Source organism: Uranotaenia lowii, chromosome 2, assembly GCF_029784155.1.
Source record: "Uranotaenia lowii strain MFRU-FL chromosome 2, ASM2978415v1, whole genome shotgun sequence".
Taxonomy (NCBI): domain Eukaryota; kingdom Metazoa; phylum Arthropoda; class Insecta; order Diptera; family Culicidae; genus Uranotaenia; species Uranotaenia lowii.
In genome coordinates this window covers 87,567,580-87,582,177 of record NC_073692.1, presented here as the reverse complement: position 1 = coordinate 87,582,177, position 14,598 = coordinate 87,567,580, and the positions used below count along the sequence as shown (strand labels likewise).

Below are 14,598 nucleotides of genomic sequence, written 5' to 3'. Positions count from 1 at the left end.
TGATCTACACATATTCGTAAACATAGGAAAATGATGTTGTTTTTTTATATAGCACAACATTTGCACAGTTTTTTTTTGCAATTTTTTGTATTTTTGTGGATACTTACAAGGATAAGCAAAAAAAAAAAAAACAAACAAACCCACAGAACTCATCAATCAAATAAAGATATTAAAATTTTAAAAATGTTCAATTTACCATGGACTTCCGTAAAACAATCTGTATTGTAAGTTCTTATTATTGTAGGTCATTGAAAAATTGCGAATATTGGACCATAGAGAGAAAGTTTATACTTACTTTCGCGAGAATCATATCCATCCCCTCTCAACCCCCCCTGCAACTTTTCCTTCCACTCAAGCACCTAAAATTTCAGAATCTGGAAAAAAAAACTACAAAATAATATTTATTGAAATTCACAAATATATTGTAACATTGTTGAAAATTCAAAAAGAATTTTAAATTTGCAATCAAGCATGTCATTTGATATTTGAGCTTCAGAACAAAATCATACAATTTATAAAATTAATTTCTTAATACGGTTTTTGAACAAGATTAACATATTGAGATTAAAAATCTTATTTCGATTTGAATAGTAGGATTCAAAAAAAAATTACCCCCTCAAACTCCTTTTTAAAATTAAAATTCAAAACAAATTTACTATCCAAAGTTGAAAATTTATGGTAAAATGAAAAATTATGAAGTTTCGAATTACAAACTACGCAGTTAACCCTCCAAAGCTGTTCTACAGGTAATTTGTTGGAGTTCCCCTGGCCGCAAATGTTAACCTTTTTCTGATAATATTGGAATTATTGTGTAGACGTTTAGATATTTTTTTGAGGATTCCAATGTTTAAAAATTAAGAAGATAAGTTTTATCAGGTTATCTGTAGTAGGTCCAGATTTAAAAAATAAATCTGAAAAACAATTTGATTTCAAAATTATTTGTAATTTCTGCTTTGCATTATTTAAATTAAGGTTGCCAGAATTTTATCAGCACGTATCCGGGCTGGCAAATCCCGGCAATTTTATATAAAAAGGTGGTAAAATCCGGGCAAATGGTTTCAAAATTGACGACAAAAAATGCAGGCAATATCCGGGCAAATTTTGACAAAACTTAGAAATAACTCAACAAAAATTAAGTAGGTAAACAAAATTGAAAAAAGGTTTTCCATCAAAACTCATCGACAGATTTTAAATTGTATTTTAGGCTTCCGAAAAACCTTTCATGACTATTTTTATAAAACTTGCTCAAAAAATTTCGTTTTGTTGGCAAAAAAAATACATCAAAATTTGTTTTATTTTGTTGGATTTGCCAAATAAAGTGCATAAATCCGGGCAAAATCCGGGAATTTTTCGAGGATATCCGGATAACCAGGCCGGGACGAACTGTACCCAAATTTTGTATTAAATATCCGGGCAAAACCGTATAAAAAAAAAGCAATCTGGCAACCTTAATTTAAGTTTTTCTGTGTGCTGAACCCAGGAATTACTGAACACAAATCAAGAAAAAAAAACTTGAATGAACAAACTTTCGCCATAACTTATCAGCAGTTTTTAAACCGTATTTTGGGCTTTCAAAAAACCTTACATGAAAAATTTTATAAAACTTGCTTCATAAATTTCGCTTTGGATGCAAATATGTAGTTTTAACCCTCATCCGCATTAGAGTGTCATTTTGACACTATTTCAAGTTTGAATGCTTGTAACTTTTTTCAGAAGCTTCAAAAAACAAAAATTTCTCCGGGGACCCTAAATGAATTCAAAAGTTCTTTAATTTTGCATCTTTACTTTATTTATGGACGAACCCTGGAAGCCTGGACAAAAAAACTCCCTTTTCCGACTTAGAGTGTCATTTTGACACTCCAAAAGTAAAATCTATTTAAGTCGTTTGAATTATTATGCACTTCATATAAAACTTATATCAATAGAAACCTTGTAATGTCAGTAAAATATGTTTAGAACATTATATATAGCTAAAGCTTCTAGTTTTCTCGTTATTCAGCATGAAAGAAAAAAAATCCGAAAAAACATGCCTCAAGAAAACTGCTGTAGTTCATAAATTACACATCCAAAAAAATATTTGCCTGATACATATGAAAGCTGAAGTTAATGTCTACATCATGGAACAAAGAAATATTTTTTTAAATTTTTTTTTAATGAAATGGTCACAAAAAGTTCAAAAAAGTGGTCTGAAAAACCTACTTTTCATTCGATTGCTAGTAAAAACTGTTTACGCGGTGGTAGAGCTTTTGTAAAAATATCATTACAAATTTTATTCTAATTCTAACATTTTGTTGTCTTTAGATTTTTGATGCAACAAAAATTGAATTTACTGGAATTTTTCAAAGTTGACTACTTTGCGCGATTTTTTCACTAATTGAAATTTTATCTGTTTTTGTGGTCCACCGTCAGGTTGTACCCGGATTTTCAGTGCTTTCTCGCCTTTTGAAGCAATCAAAACTATATCCATTGAAAAGGGAATTTAATCTACATTATAGTGAGGTGCAAAAAATTACGCTGTGAGATTTCGCAAAAATATGAAAATTATAAACGTAAAATCATTCCTGAATTTCTAGAACCACAAGCAGCGAGTCCAGCAAAACGTGTTTGTTTGCTCTCCGAGTAGGTACGGTGGGTGGTGATTCGGGCAGAGAGCGAACCGACAGACGAAATAATGATGCGTGTCGTACGTTTCTTGATTGGAAATTTTCTATTGACAGTAGTTCACGTTTGCTTGTCACGACACGCATCATTATTTCGTCTGTCGGCTTCGCTCTCTGCCCGAATCACCACCCACCGTACCTACTCGGAGAGCAAACAAACACGTTTTGCTGGATGCGCTGCTTGTGGTTCTAGAAATTCAGGAATGATTTTACGTTTATTATTTTAATATTTTTGTGAAATCTCACAGCGTGATTTGTTGCACCTCACTAGAATGTAGATTAAATTCCCTTTTCAATGGATATAGTTTTGATTACTTCAAACGGCGAGAAAGCACTGAAAATCCGGGTACAACCTGACGGTGGACCACAAAAACAGATAAAATTTCAATTAGTGAAAAAATCGCGCAAAGTAGTCAACTTTGAAAAATTCCAGTAAATTCAATTTTTGTTGCATCAAAAATCTAAAGACAGCAAAATGTTAGAATTTTAATAAAATTTGTAGTCATATTTTTTAAAAATCTCTACCATCGCTCAAACAGTATTTACTAGCAATCGAATGAAAAGTAGGTTTTTCAGACCACTTTTTTGAACTTTTTGTGACCATTTCATTAAAAAAAAATTAAAAAAATATTACTTTGTGTCATGATGTAGACATTAACTTCAGCTTTCATTTGTATTAGACAAATATTTTTTTGGACGTGTAATATATGAACTACAGCAGTTTTCCTGAGGCATGTTTTTTCGGATTTTTTTTTCTTTCATGCTGAATAACGAGAAAACTAGAAGCTTTAGCTATATATAATGTTCTAAACATATTTTACTGACATTACAAGGTTTCTAGTGATATAAGTTTCATTGTAATCGGTTAGATATAAAAAAAGTTATGACGATTTTAGCTTGGAGTGTCAAATTGACACTCCTAGCTCTGAATAGGGTAATGAAATCTAATGCGGATGAGGGTTAAAAAAAAATTTTTTTCGTAACTTTTAGCAAATAAAGTAAATAAATCCGGGCTTTTTCCAATGAAATCCGGGCAACCGGGCCGGACTGGACTTTTGTCAAACTTCGTATTATATATCCGGGCGAACCCGAATAAAACCGAGAAATCTGGCAACCATAGGAATACTGTTTTAATGACTGTCCGCCAACGGCAACGTGGATAAATAAAAAGTCGCGGCGAATGCCATAAAGATGGTAAAGCCACACGACTATAATCAAAAATGTTTCATTATTTTTTGGAGTTGTCAAGAATAAATCCATCCGACAATGCATACATATGTGGAGGTCCGATGAACATTTTTATCGCTATCCCAGATTTTCCGGTAGAAAAAAATCTGACTTAAAAATGACATCCAATTATGGCTTTGTTAGCTGTATCTCAATTTTCAATGATCCGATTTTGAAGACTGAAATTTATGTTGTTGTCTCGATAATATGAATATCATTTTCATAGAACATACTTGATCTATCAATAATCTCAGTTCTTCAGTATATTAAAATGATGGTTAAGAAGATTTGAATGTGAGGAGTGTTGGGTCATTTTGACCCGAACAGCTTTGGAAGGTTTGGTTATATTTTACACACGAAGATTATTGATCATATTGTTGAAGGCGTATACAGGAATTTCTGAAACAAAATAGTTGTTTATTCAACAAGTTATAAAAAGCTTGTTTTTTATCTCGTGTTAATTTATCCAACGAGCTATTCTTATTTGAAATCTATAATTGACCTTCAAAAAGTGCACGTCAACAAAAAATCGCTTGTGAACGACCATGCCGATATCCAGAAAATGTCTGACCAAGTAGGTCTTGAATTGTTCATTGGCGAGGAAAAAAATAGTATCAAAAAAGCATAAATGAACAAATGATATAGAAATTGTAATTGAAAATTAAACAAAGTACTAGATTTTCAACATATGAAGAAAAAATTGGTTTGTGCGACATGTTGCAAAAGTGGTTTTTTTTTAGTGTGAGTTGTGTGAGTGAGTGTGAGTTTTTTGAGTATGAAACGTAAATAATTATGTTGAGTGCTGAAAAAATCGCGTTTTGCAACGAGTTGCATACACAATACATACACGCATGTTTTAACAGTCTTTCATTCCAAAATGTTTAACACAATAAATCAAGATTTGAGCTCGATTTTTGATTATTTTATTCTGTTGAATGCGTGATATTCTATTGATTTCGAATGAATTATTTTGGACATTTTTTTGTGTTTAAAGTTTAAAAAAAAATTGAGATGATTTGGTTGATTCCTGAGTGAGCACAACGCGTTTCAATTTTGTATGGAAATTTGTATGGAAGAAGAAATTTTTGCACATTAAATCATCCAGAAAATTTAAATAAGCTTGAAATGAAGTCGGTCTTTAATTTTTGGTTTTGACTATTCTTAAGCTTCATTTTTTGCTAACATGACAAGCAGATAAGAATTTCATGAAAAAAGTTATATCTATTTCAAAATAAAAAATCTGAATCCATTGAAAAGTATTTGAAAATTGCGGATTTGCTTTTAATGATAGCATGAAATGTTTTTGCAAAGGTTATATAAATCAATAAATTCTCTGGCGATGCAAGCAGTTTTTTTTGAGATTTTTTTTATTTCCATCCTATGGTTACAAAGCTTGCAAATAAGCAAAAAACGTAAAAATTTAAAAAAATATTTTGAAAAACATTTTTTTTATAACATAGAATAACTTTTCTGGGGTAAAAGTTAGTGTGAGGACTGACTAATAAGGATATATGTATTTCTGTTTGTGCATCGGCTGTCACATTCGACCACCCCTCGTTACGTCAAAATACGGCCAACATCTCTCATTAGGCTTTCCCTCGCACTAACACAACTTTAATAGGCGCGTATCAAATAAAGCGAGTTTGGCGAAGCAGCATCTTCAGTCAGCACCTAAATGGTCTGGTAGGTCGAGAATGATCTGGTAATCGGAGATTTCCTACGCGACGCAAAATCGGAAGTTTTACATTGGCGATCCTGCCAGGAGCCTGGAACTAAGTTGGTTGTGTCCTGTCTTAATTTCTGTTTTTAAAACTAACTTTAGGAAATCTCCGGTTACCTCGATGAAAAAAATGGCGGCCATTTTTTTTTTTCTAGAAACAGTCCGAAGTGAATAGTTTAACATCCAGTGATAATGTTGAACGTCGGATGCTGTTAATTTCCGTCCTAGTCAGTCAAATTACTTGCACCAAGAGAGGAAACGTGCTGGAAAGCGAAAATCGGATGTTCAGAGGTCAGTTATACAATATTTTTCTTCGGCAAGAATGCCAGTAGTATTAGTAGTAAAAGGACATGATGTCCAGTTGAGGCGAGAATCGCCAGGCTTATGTTTCCTATGATGGGAAAAGCCAGTAGTCTTAGTAAAGGACATGATGTCCAGTTAAGGCGAGAATTGCCAGTTTATGTTTCCTATGATGGGAAAGCCTGTAGTCGTAGTTGAGGACATGATGTCCAGTTGAGGCGAAAATCGCCAGCTTACGCCTTCCTATGACGGAAAGAGTCGAGGACATGATGTCCAGTTTAGGCGAGAACCGCCAGTTATTGCTTTCCTATGATGGGAAAAGCCAGTAGTCTTAGTCGAGGACATGATGTCCAGTTAAGGCGAAAATCGCCAGTTTATGTTTCCTATGATGGGAAATCTGTAGTTTTAGTTGAGGACATGATGTCCAGTCGAGGCAAGAATTGCCAGCTTACGCCTTCCTATGATGGGAAGAGTCGAGGACATGATGTCCAGTTGAGGCGAGAACCGCCAGTTATTGTTTCCTATGATGGGAAAAGTTTTAGTCGAGGACATGATGTCCAGTTAAGGCGAAAATCGCCAGTTTATGTTTCCTATGATGGGAAAGTCTGTAGTCTTAGTTGAGGACATGATGTCCAGTTAAGGCGAGTAACGCCAGTTTTTGCTTTCCTATGATGGGAAAAGAATGTTACTTGTAAGTTTGAACGAAAAGTAATCTTGTTTTTATTTAAGGTATTCAAGGAATTTCATCCCACATTAAAAAAAGCCCAGCGGATCCAACCAAACATTTGTTGCACGCAATGCCAGTATCGCCAGAATTAAACATCCTGTTTAAGTTAAAATACAAACCTACCTAAGTCACATTTAAAACGATACCATCGTCGTAATAATCTGGTAGAGCAGTTGAGTCTGTTAGTCCAATTGGGGCGATAATCGCTAGTCGAAACTCTCAAAATCAGGTAAGGCGGTTTAAGCGAAGATCACTAAGCTTCTTTGCCCTGCGGTAGATATTATTTGCATGCGACAACTGACAGTGGAGAACTTCATTCAAGTTCAGACGAAACAGTAGTTGGAACTAGAGATCAGTTGCGAATAGTAAGTTAAATCACATAAAACAGTTATATATGGCTTAGCTGAATAGACGGACGGTTAGATGACCCAAAATCAGTAGAACTGTAAAGGGTAAACGTTGCATCGGGTTTATTATGAAACGCTATGTTGGAAAAGAATTACGCTTCACTAGGATGAGGATACAAGAAATGCATAAATTTCAGGAATCGAGGCAACTCATAGAGCAAAGAATAGCACCGATAAATGCACGAAGAGGCTTGATCCTAAAATGAAAGTAACTAGTACAGGAAAGATTAATAATGTTAGTAAGTTGAAAATAGTTCGAACCACTTTCAAGCACATTTAATGCAGTCATATTACTCAATTCGATGATCGGCTTCTTGTTTTGTTATGTTAAATTGATTACCTTTTAAAAAAATTAGTTATTTTGCTAGAAGTGTTGGTTCTTCGGACAACGTCGATATTTGCATTTCAATTGATACCACTTCTTAGGGAAAAGAATGTTCCCTTACTCAGAACCTTAACTTAACGCGCGATGTTGATGCCTCATGTACGGGTTTCCCTTTTTTAAATTATAATCAATACATTTTGGGGTTGGAACACATCTCAGATTCGCAATTGTATATATGTGCAGCTCCATAAAAGGGGAATTGTCCAGAGGAAGTAAAATGAAACATAACTGGTTTGTCAGATGGTGGTAACGCAGTAAAGAACTTAACGAATAGTTGTGTGATACTATATATTGTACTATAGTTTGTCCAGGACAAGCGTTAGTATTGAGATCAGATCAGCAGCCTTGGCATTTTACCCCAAAGTCTGGTAAACCTGTATCGGTAAGAAATCGATTAGTAGCCTAACGATCCAAGACTGGTGGGTTCCCTGGAAAGGTTGCACTACACACCTTAGGAGGGTGTGTCATTTTCTTCGACACCCTTTTCTCGTTCAGGCAAGTTTCCATGGCTCGTATCCTGCAACAAATTCATGGAGATTCACTAGCATATGCCTCGGATAGTTGGTTTGTTTAACGGAAGTGTTTCGCAATTGTAACTTTCCAGAAATCACCAGACATCTTGTTCGCTGCAACCACGGTTTTTAGCTTTCTACTGACACTGTGCTGAGACCATTATTAGGAAAATCAAGGGAATTAGGCTTTTACTCACCTACCAGCAAAGAGGGAAAATGTTGATGTTGAAACTTGGCTTGGGATAGGACCGAATCCGGCGAGAGTGCACTGACACGTGGAATAGCCACTACTCTGATAGATCGGTTGTTTGGGGTCATTTAGAAGTGGGAGTGAGTTGAATGCTACGATGTAGGTAGCAAACGGTCATCATCTGAGCAAGCGGAACCGAGCGCGCGACGAAAGTTTCCGCAGTTGTTTTTGAGCTGCATTGCCATCCCTGGAGATGGAGGTCGTGACTGGGACACCGACCTTTCAGATGGGGCGGAGCCGCGAGGTGGCGAAGAGAATTTCAAGCATCGGAATGCCCGTGTTAGTTTTCGATCAGATCAAGCAGTTGCTTTCTGCGTGCTGAAGTGTTAACCTGATGCATTCCATAAGCTGGGAGTCTTGAAACAATTGGCTGGATTTTGCGTTCGTGCTTCTGGATGAATGGGGCTCGTCTTTTGGAGGCACGATCAGGAGAGCGCTGCTGAAGGGAAGCATTCTACCGGAATTGCTGCAGGATGCCCGTCACGGGATTTCAATTGTGTTCTGCTGTGTAGTTCTGGACGGTTGCATTTGACGGAGGTGTGATCAGGAGTCTTTCACACTGTTGAGGGGGTTTCTGGAATTTCCTCCGGAGTTCGGTGATGCGTTTTGATGTCCTGGAGTGTTAAAGGCTCCGGTCGGCCTGCGAAAGAGTATTTTCTGTGGGGATTCAAACCTTTCGAACTGCTGTTTAGTCGAATTCTTATAAGAATAATGTTTTGTTTACACTGTATACACGTTAGAAAAATAAAACCCAATTTTTGGGTTTCTGAACTCGTAATATACACGGTAATCAGTTGGGTTTTACTTTTGGCGAATAAACAAAACAAAGTTGTCGGAATGAACTCAAAATTGTGGTTTTAAATTTTCTTCTGGACTTATTAATAGAAAATGAACGGGATGGTTTCGATTTTCATAATTTGAAATTTCAAAAGTAACAGAGAAACTAATTAAGCAAAAACAGGCGCTAAGATAGCTGACAAACTGCGACTAATGTCTGACTTGGATTAGGCCGTGAGTCGCGGAGTCTAGAGTAAGTAAGCAATGCATTATAGATTTTGTCTTGTTTTAAACTTCGATAAACCAATCACGAGAAACCAAAAATTAATAAGGAACCATATTTATTTGCCTCAGTCAAAAAATTTATGTTAAACCTCTCCAGTTTAATTTAAGCAAACGTTCACGGTGAAATAAGTATGACCTTTTATGAATAATTTTAAATCATAATGATAGATTCGTTCAATGACCGATCCGAGAAGTGTCTAGCTTGTTAATCGGAAGATCCTGCAACAGAATAGCTCTTGCGATAGAACCAAAGACCCCAGTGATCTTCAAGGTATATATGCAGTGCTATTGTACGTCGGAAGTATTTTTTTCTGTATTTTTTTTATAGAGAAGAAGGGGAATGTGAGGACTGACTAATAAGGATATATGTATTTCTGTTTGTGCATCGGCTGTCACATTCGACCACCCCTCGTTACGTCAAAATACGGCCAACATCTCTCATTAGGCTTTCCCTCGCACTAACACAACTTTAATAGGCGCGTATCAAATAAAGCGAGTTTGGCGAAGCAGCATCTTCAGTCAGCACCTAAATGGTCTGGTAGGTCGAGAATGATCTGGTAATCGGAGATTTCCTACGCGACGCAAAATCGGAAGTTTTACAGTTAGGTTTTTGCTTTGTTCACATGAATAGTACTGCAAGAATCAAGGAATATTTTTCATCCAAAGTGGAATTTTTTGGAACTCTCAGTATATCTCTGGCGATTTTGAATAAAAAATTTTGTTTTCCCACACAAATTTCCATACAAAATTAAAACTCGTTGCGCTAATTTAGGACTGAATGGATCGCTTCCAAAATTTTTATTGCTATTTCTGGCATCAAAAACAATCAAAAAAAGTTATGGGAGGTGTAAAAATTTAAGAATTTGAAATTTCCATACAAAGCTTACAGCGGTCTAAAGTATTATGTTATCTAGTTATCGTCTAAATACAGGTCCCGGCAACGATACAGGATTTGTCTATGTATCGTGTGACCAATATCTTTTAACTAAGTGTTGGTGAATCTCGTTTTTAAGCTTTTTTTTTCCTCAGATTTAAGCTTTTTTTGCCTTGAGAGCATAGGAGATGAAAGCTCAAATCAGGGGGAAAAAGCTCAAATCTGAAAAAAACAGCTTAAATCTGTCAAAAAAAAAGCTTAAATCTGAGAGATGTGCTCCACACGAATTCTATAGCATTGCCGCCTTGTGCCAATAATGCAATTTTTACTTACATGCATAAGTGTGTGTGGAAATAGTTTAAACTCGAGGTTTGATCGTGTTATCGCAAAAAAAAAAATCGTGGAAGCCGAAAGCACCTTTAATGCACTTATACCCCTTTGGCTTCAAAGGGCCTCATATTAGTAAAAGTAAGGAAATTGAGATTTCCTCACAAAATTAGCTGTAACTTTGTCAAATTCCATGTTTTCCTATCAAAATTTCGTGAGATAATGTAAACAAGTACATTCTAGAACAAGGTTGCCAGATTTTTTTCAGAATGTGTACGAGCCAGATAAATCCGAGCAATTTTATCTAAAAACCTGGCCAAATCCAAGCATTTGATTTCAAAATTGTCGACCAGAAATCCTGGAGAGTCAAGAACAAAAAACTCGAAAAAACACATTTTCATTATTTGTTTTGGCAAAAAAGTGAATAAACCCGAAATGTTTTCAATGAAATCTGGGCAAACGGGCCGAACCAAAATTTTCCTAAATTTTGTTTAATTATCCGGCAAACCTGGATAAAATCGGGTAATCTACCAACCTTATTCCAAAATCCGATCAAATTAAAAAAAATCAACACGATCAAAAATTGAAGCTGTTTGAATACGAGGTTGGTTCCGCGGTAACAGGCGATTTTATTCTATTTGGAAGTATGATTCTATACATCCATATATACAATCTATAGGAAAAACTACATAAGCCTGATGATCGATATCATCTTAGAACATTATAAAATCAACATTTGCATAAATTCAAAGCATTTTGAAAAAGAGAACATTCCAACTGCAGAGAAGATTACGCAAATACGTTGATTCCATACATACATCAATCCAAAATGAATGAAACCAACCTTATATTCAAACAGCTTTAATTTATTGATTTTTTAGTCTGTTTTGAAAAAAATGTTAAGATACTAGAATGTATTTTTTTAACATAATCTCACAAAATTTCGAGATATACAATCTTTTCTGATGTTAGTGACCATCTACAAATACTCACGTCCTTCAATTTATTAGGTGATAAAAATGTAACAATTCTAAGAAAAGAGATAGTTGACTACGCTAAACTAAACAGCTTATTTGTGAATTATTTAAACAGTATTCAACTACCAGAAAGTGTTGATGAAGGCCTACAAGAAATCACATCAACTTACAATCGCTTTGTGAAAGTTTCTACTCGTACACTTAATAAAAGGGTAAAACTTAAAGGTAATTGCTGTCCGTGGATGACATTTGACCTGTGGACACTCATCAAAATAAAAGATAATTATTTAAAACGATCAAAAAAGCATCCTAATGATAACAATTTGAAAGAGATGTTAATTCATTTAAATAAAAAAGTGAGTGCAAAAAAACAAGAATGTAAAAGGCTCTATTACGAGCGCTTATTAAATAATTCTCCGCATTCTAAGCTCTGGAAAAACATAAATACGCTCTTAGGTAAATCTAAAACGACTTCCTCAATCAACCTTTCAGATGAAAGAGGTGTTATAACCAATAGTACACAGATTTGTGAGAAATTTAACAAACATTTTTCCACAATTGGAAAGAACCTGGCTAAAGAGATTCCAATAGACACTGAAAATGATCATTTGTCTCATATCGCACAGGTAGAAAATACAATCTTCTTACGACCCGCTAATGTAAACGAGGTTCGATTAGTTATTTTTTCACTTAAAAATAAAAAGGGTCATGGACCAGATGGCTTCCCTGTTAATGTCCTAAAAAACAACCATGAAACATTCTCGTACATACTCACACAATATTTTAACCAAATATTAGAGTCAGGAGTTTTCCCGAACTGTCTAAAAATTGCGAAAGTTATCCCTGTTTTTAAGGCTGGCGATTCGCTTGACGTCAATAACTATCGTCCTATCTCGACCTTAAGCGTTTTTAGTAAAGTGTTCGAGAAGCTTCTTGTTAATAGGATTGTAGACTTTCTAAATCAGAACAATATACTCTATAAACTGCAATATGGATTTAGATTAGGCTCGAGCACTCAAATTGCCATCTCAGAATTAGTGGAATCTATCATATGTAAAATAGAGTCAAAAAATGTTGTTGGGGCATTGTTTTTGGATCTCAAAAAAGCTTTCGACACTCTAAATCATGACATATTATTGTCCAAATTGCATAAATACGGGATAAGAGGAACAGCAAATAATATCCTTCGTAGCTACCTAGAAGATCGCAAGCAGTTTGTGGCTATTGAAAATACAAGAAGCGAATTAAGAAATATTGATATCGGTGTACCACAAGGGAGTAATATCGGGCCATTACTTTTCCTCTTATATGTAAATGATTTATGTAACCTTCAACTTAAAGGCACAGCACGTTTATTTGCCGATGATACAGCAATTTTTTATTCAGAAACTTCACCTGATATTATAATTCAGCACATTGAAGACGACCTAAAACTGCTTTCAAAATATTTCAATTCAAACCTACTTTCACTTAATTATACAAAAACCAAATACATGTTGTTTCGTTCTTCACATAAAAAACTGCCTCGTACTAATGACCCAGCTATGAATGGTAATACGATTGAGAGAGTTAGTTGTTTCAAATACTTAGGAATTTACTTAGATGAAACTCTTTCATGGAATCGTCAAATTGAACACCTGGAAAAAAAAATTACTCCTCTTTGCGGTGTTCTTTGGAAACTGAGAAATTTTGTTCCCCAACATGTTCTCTTTAAATTTTATTTTGCGTTTATTCACTCTCATTTGAACTACCTTGTTATGATATGGGGAAGAGCTTCTTTGTCTCACTTACAGAAACTTCAAACGCTCCAGAATAGATGCTTGAAAAACATCTTAAAACTCCCTTTGTTATTCCCTACCTTTCAGCTATACTCTTTAAGAACGCATAACGTTCTTCCAATATCTGAACTCTGTGATTTGCAAACTGTTATATATATCTATGATAATCTACACTCAACTGAAAATATTCAAAACCTCCATTTTACTACGGGGTTGCGAACTCATAACACTCGCCAGTCAGATTTCTTGCAACGAAGCCGATCCACAACATCATTAGGGCAAAAAAGAATTTCGTTTATTGGACCTACTAAATACAACACCTTACCAACTGATATTAAAAACATAACCAATCGTTCCATGTTCAAAACCAAAGTGATACAGCTTTTGAAAGAAAAATTGAACCATTAAAACAGTCGATCATCAACCAGTCTTTGTTTTGCTTACCTTTTGCATATTTGTAGCGTTAATTTCTAATATTATTATTCTTTAAAAAATTGTAGTTTGTATTTTTATCTTATTAAATTATTGAACATAACTTGATAAAATTAGTAAATATAATTAGTGTAATAGTAAATATAGTATAATGAATCTCTTCAAAGGAAATTATTTTCCATTGAGATTCATATTGTTGTCAATTTAGTTAAATAATACATTTCCTCGCACGACATTAAACAATTTTGTGTTCTCAGCATGATTAAAATTTGCTCGCGTTAACTTTTATTATTCATTGCTGCCAGACATGCTGAGAACAGTAGCGTCCATTACCAGGGGGCTCAATTGAGCCTTTTGGTGTGGGGGAGTGTGGTGGGCCGCTACAAATTTTAATAAAAAAAAAAAAAAACATGAAATTTGACTGTTATACATAATTTTTTAAGCAATCTCAATTTTCCATACTTCTACTAGAAAGCAGTATCTCTCTTCTTAGTGCACGTAGAACGTTCAAAACTCAATAAATCAAGAGTTTATAAGTTTAACTAGCTTGTGGTAAAGTTTCATGAAAAAATATCACTTGTGAGGGAAATGGAAGTCTGTCAAAGCTGGAAATTTGTTCTGTTCTGCGCGGTTTCATTCTTTTTGAACGGAACTGGTTTAACATTGGAAAAAATTCTAAATATTCAACATTAAAAAAAAGTTTTTTTTTTTAACTTTTTCAATCGGCACTATTTGATTTTTCCGTTATCTCGAAAGCATTTCCCGTACTAATTTAATATTGATATTATTCCAGATCATCAAACCGATGCATGTCACATCCCAGAAAACGGTCAACGATATGATAACGCTCGGCGACCTGCAGGAGTATGCCATTTTGCGGAATTTGGTTGTCCGATATCGCCAGAAGCAAATCTATGTATGGGATACGCTTCCAATATTTTCGGAAGCGGATAGATCACT

The 14,598-nt window shown here is 34.8% G+C and overlaps 1 protein-coding gene across 1 annotated transcript in view; it reads left to right on the top strand.

Moving 5' to 3' along the window:
- LOC129747361 (myosin-VIIa-like) overlaps window positions 1-14,598 on the top strand; it is a 48,346-nt gene that overhangs the window by 5,058 nt on the left and 28,690 nt on the right. The window contains exon 3 of the mRNA XM_055741524.1: window positions 14,432-14,554. Within this exon, the coding sequence (XP_055597499.1) occupies window positions 14,432-14,554 (123 nt within the window). The remainder of the gene's footprint in view (window positions 1-14,431; window positions 14,555-14,598) is intronic.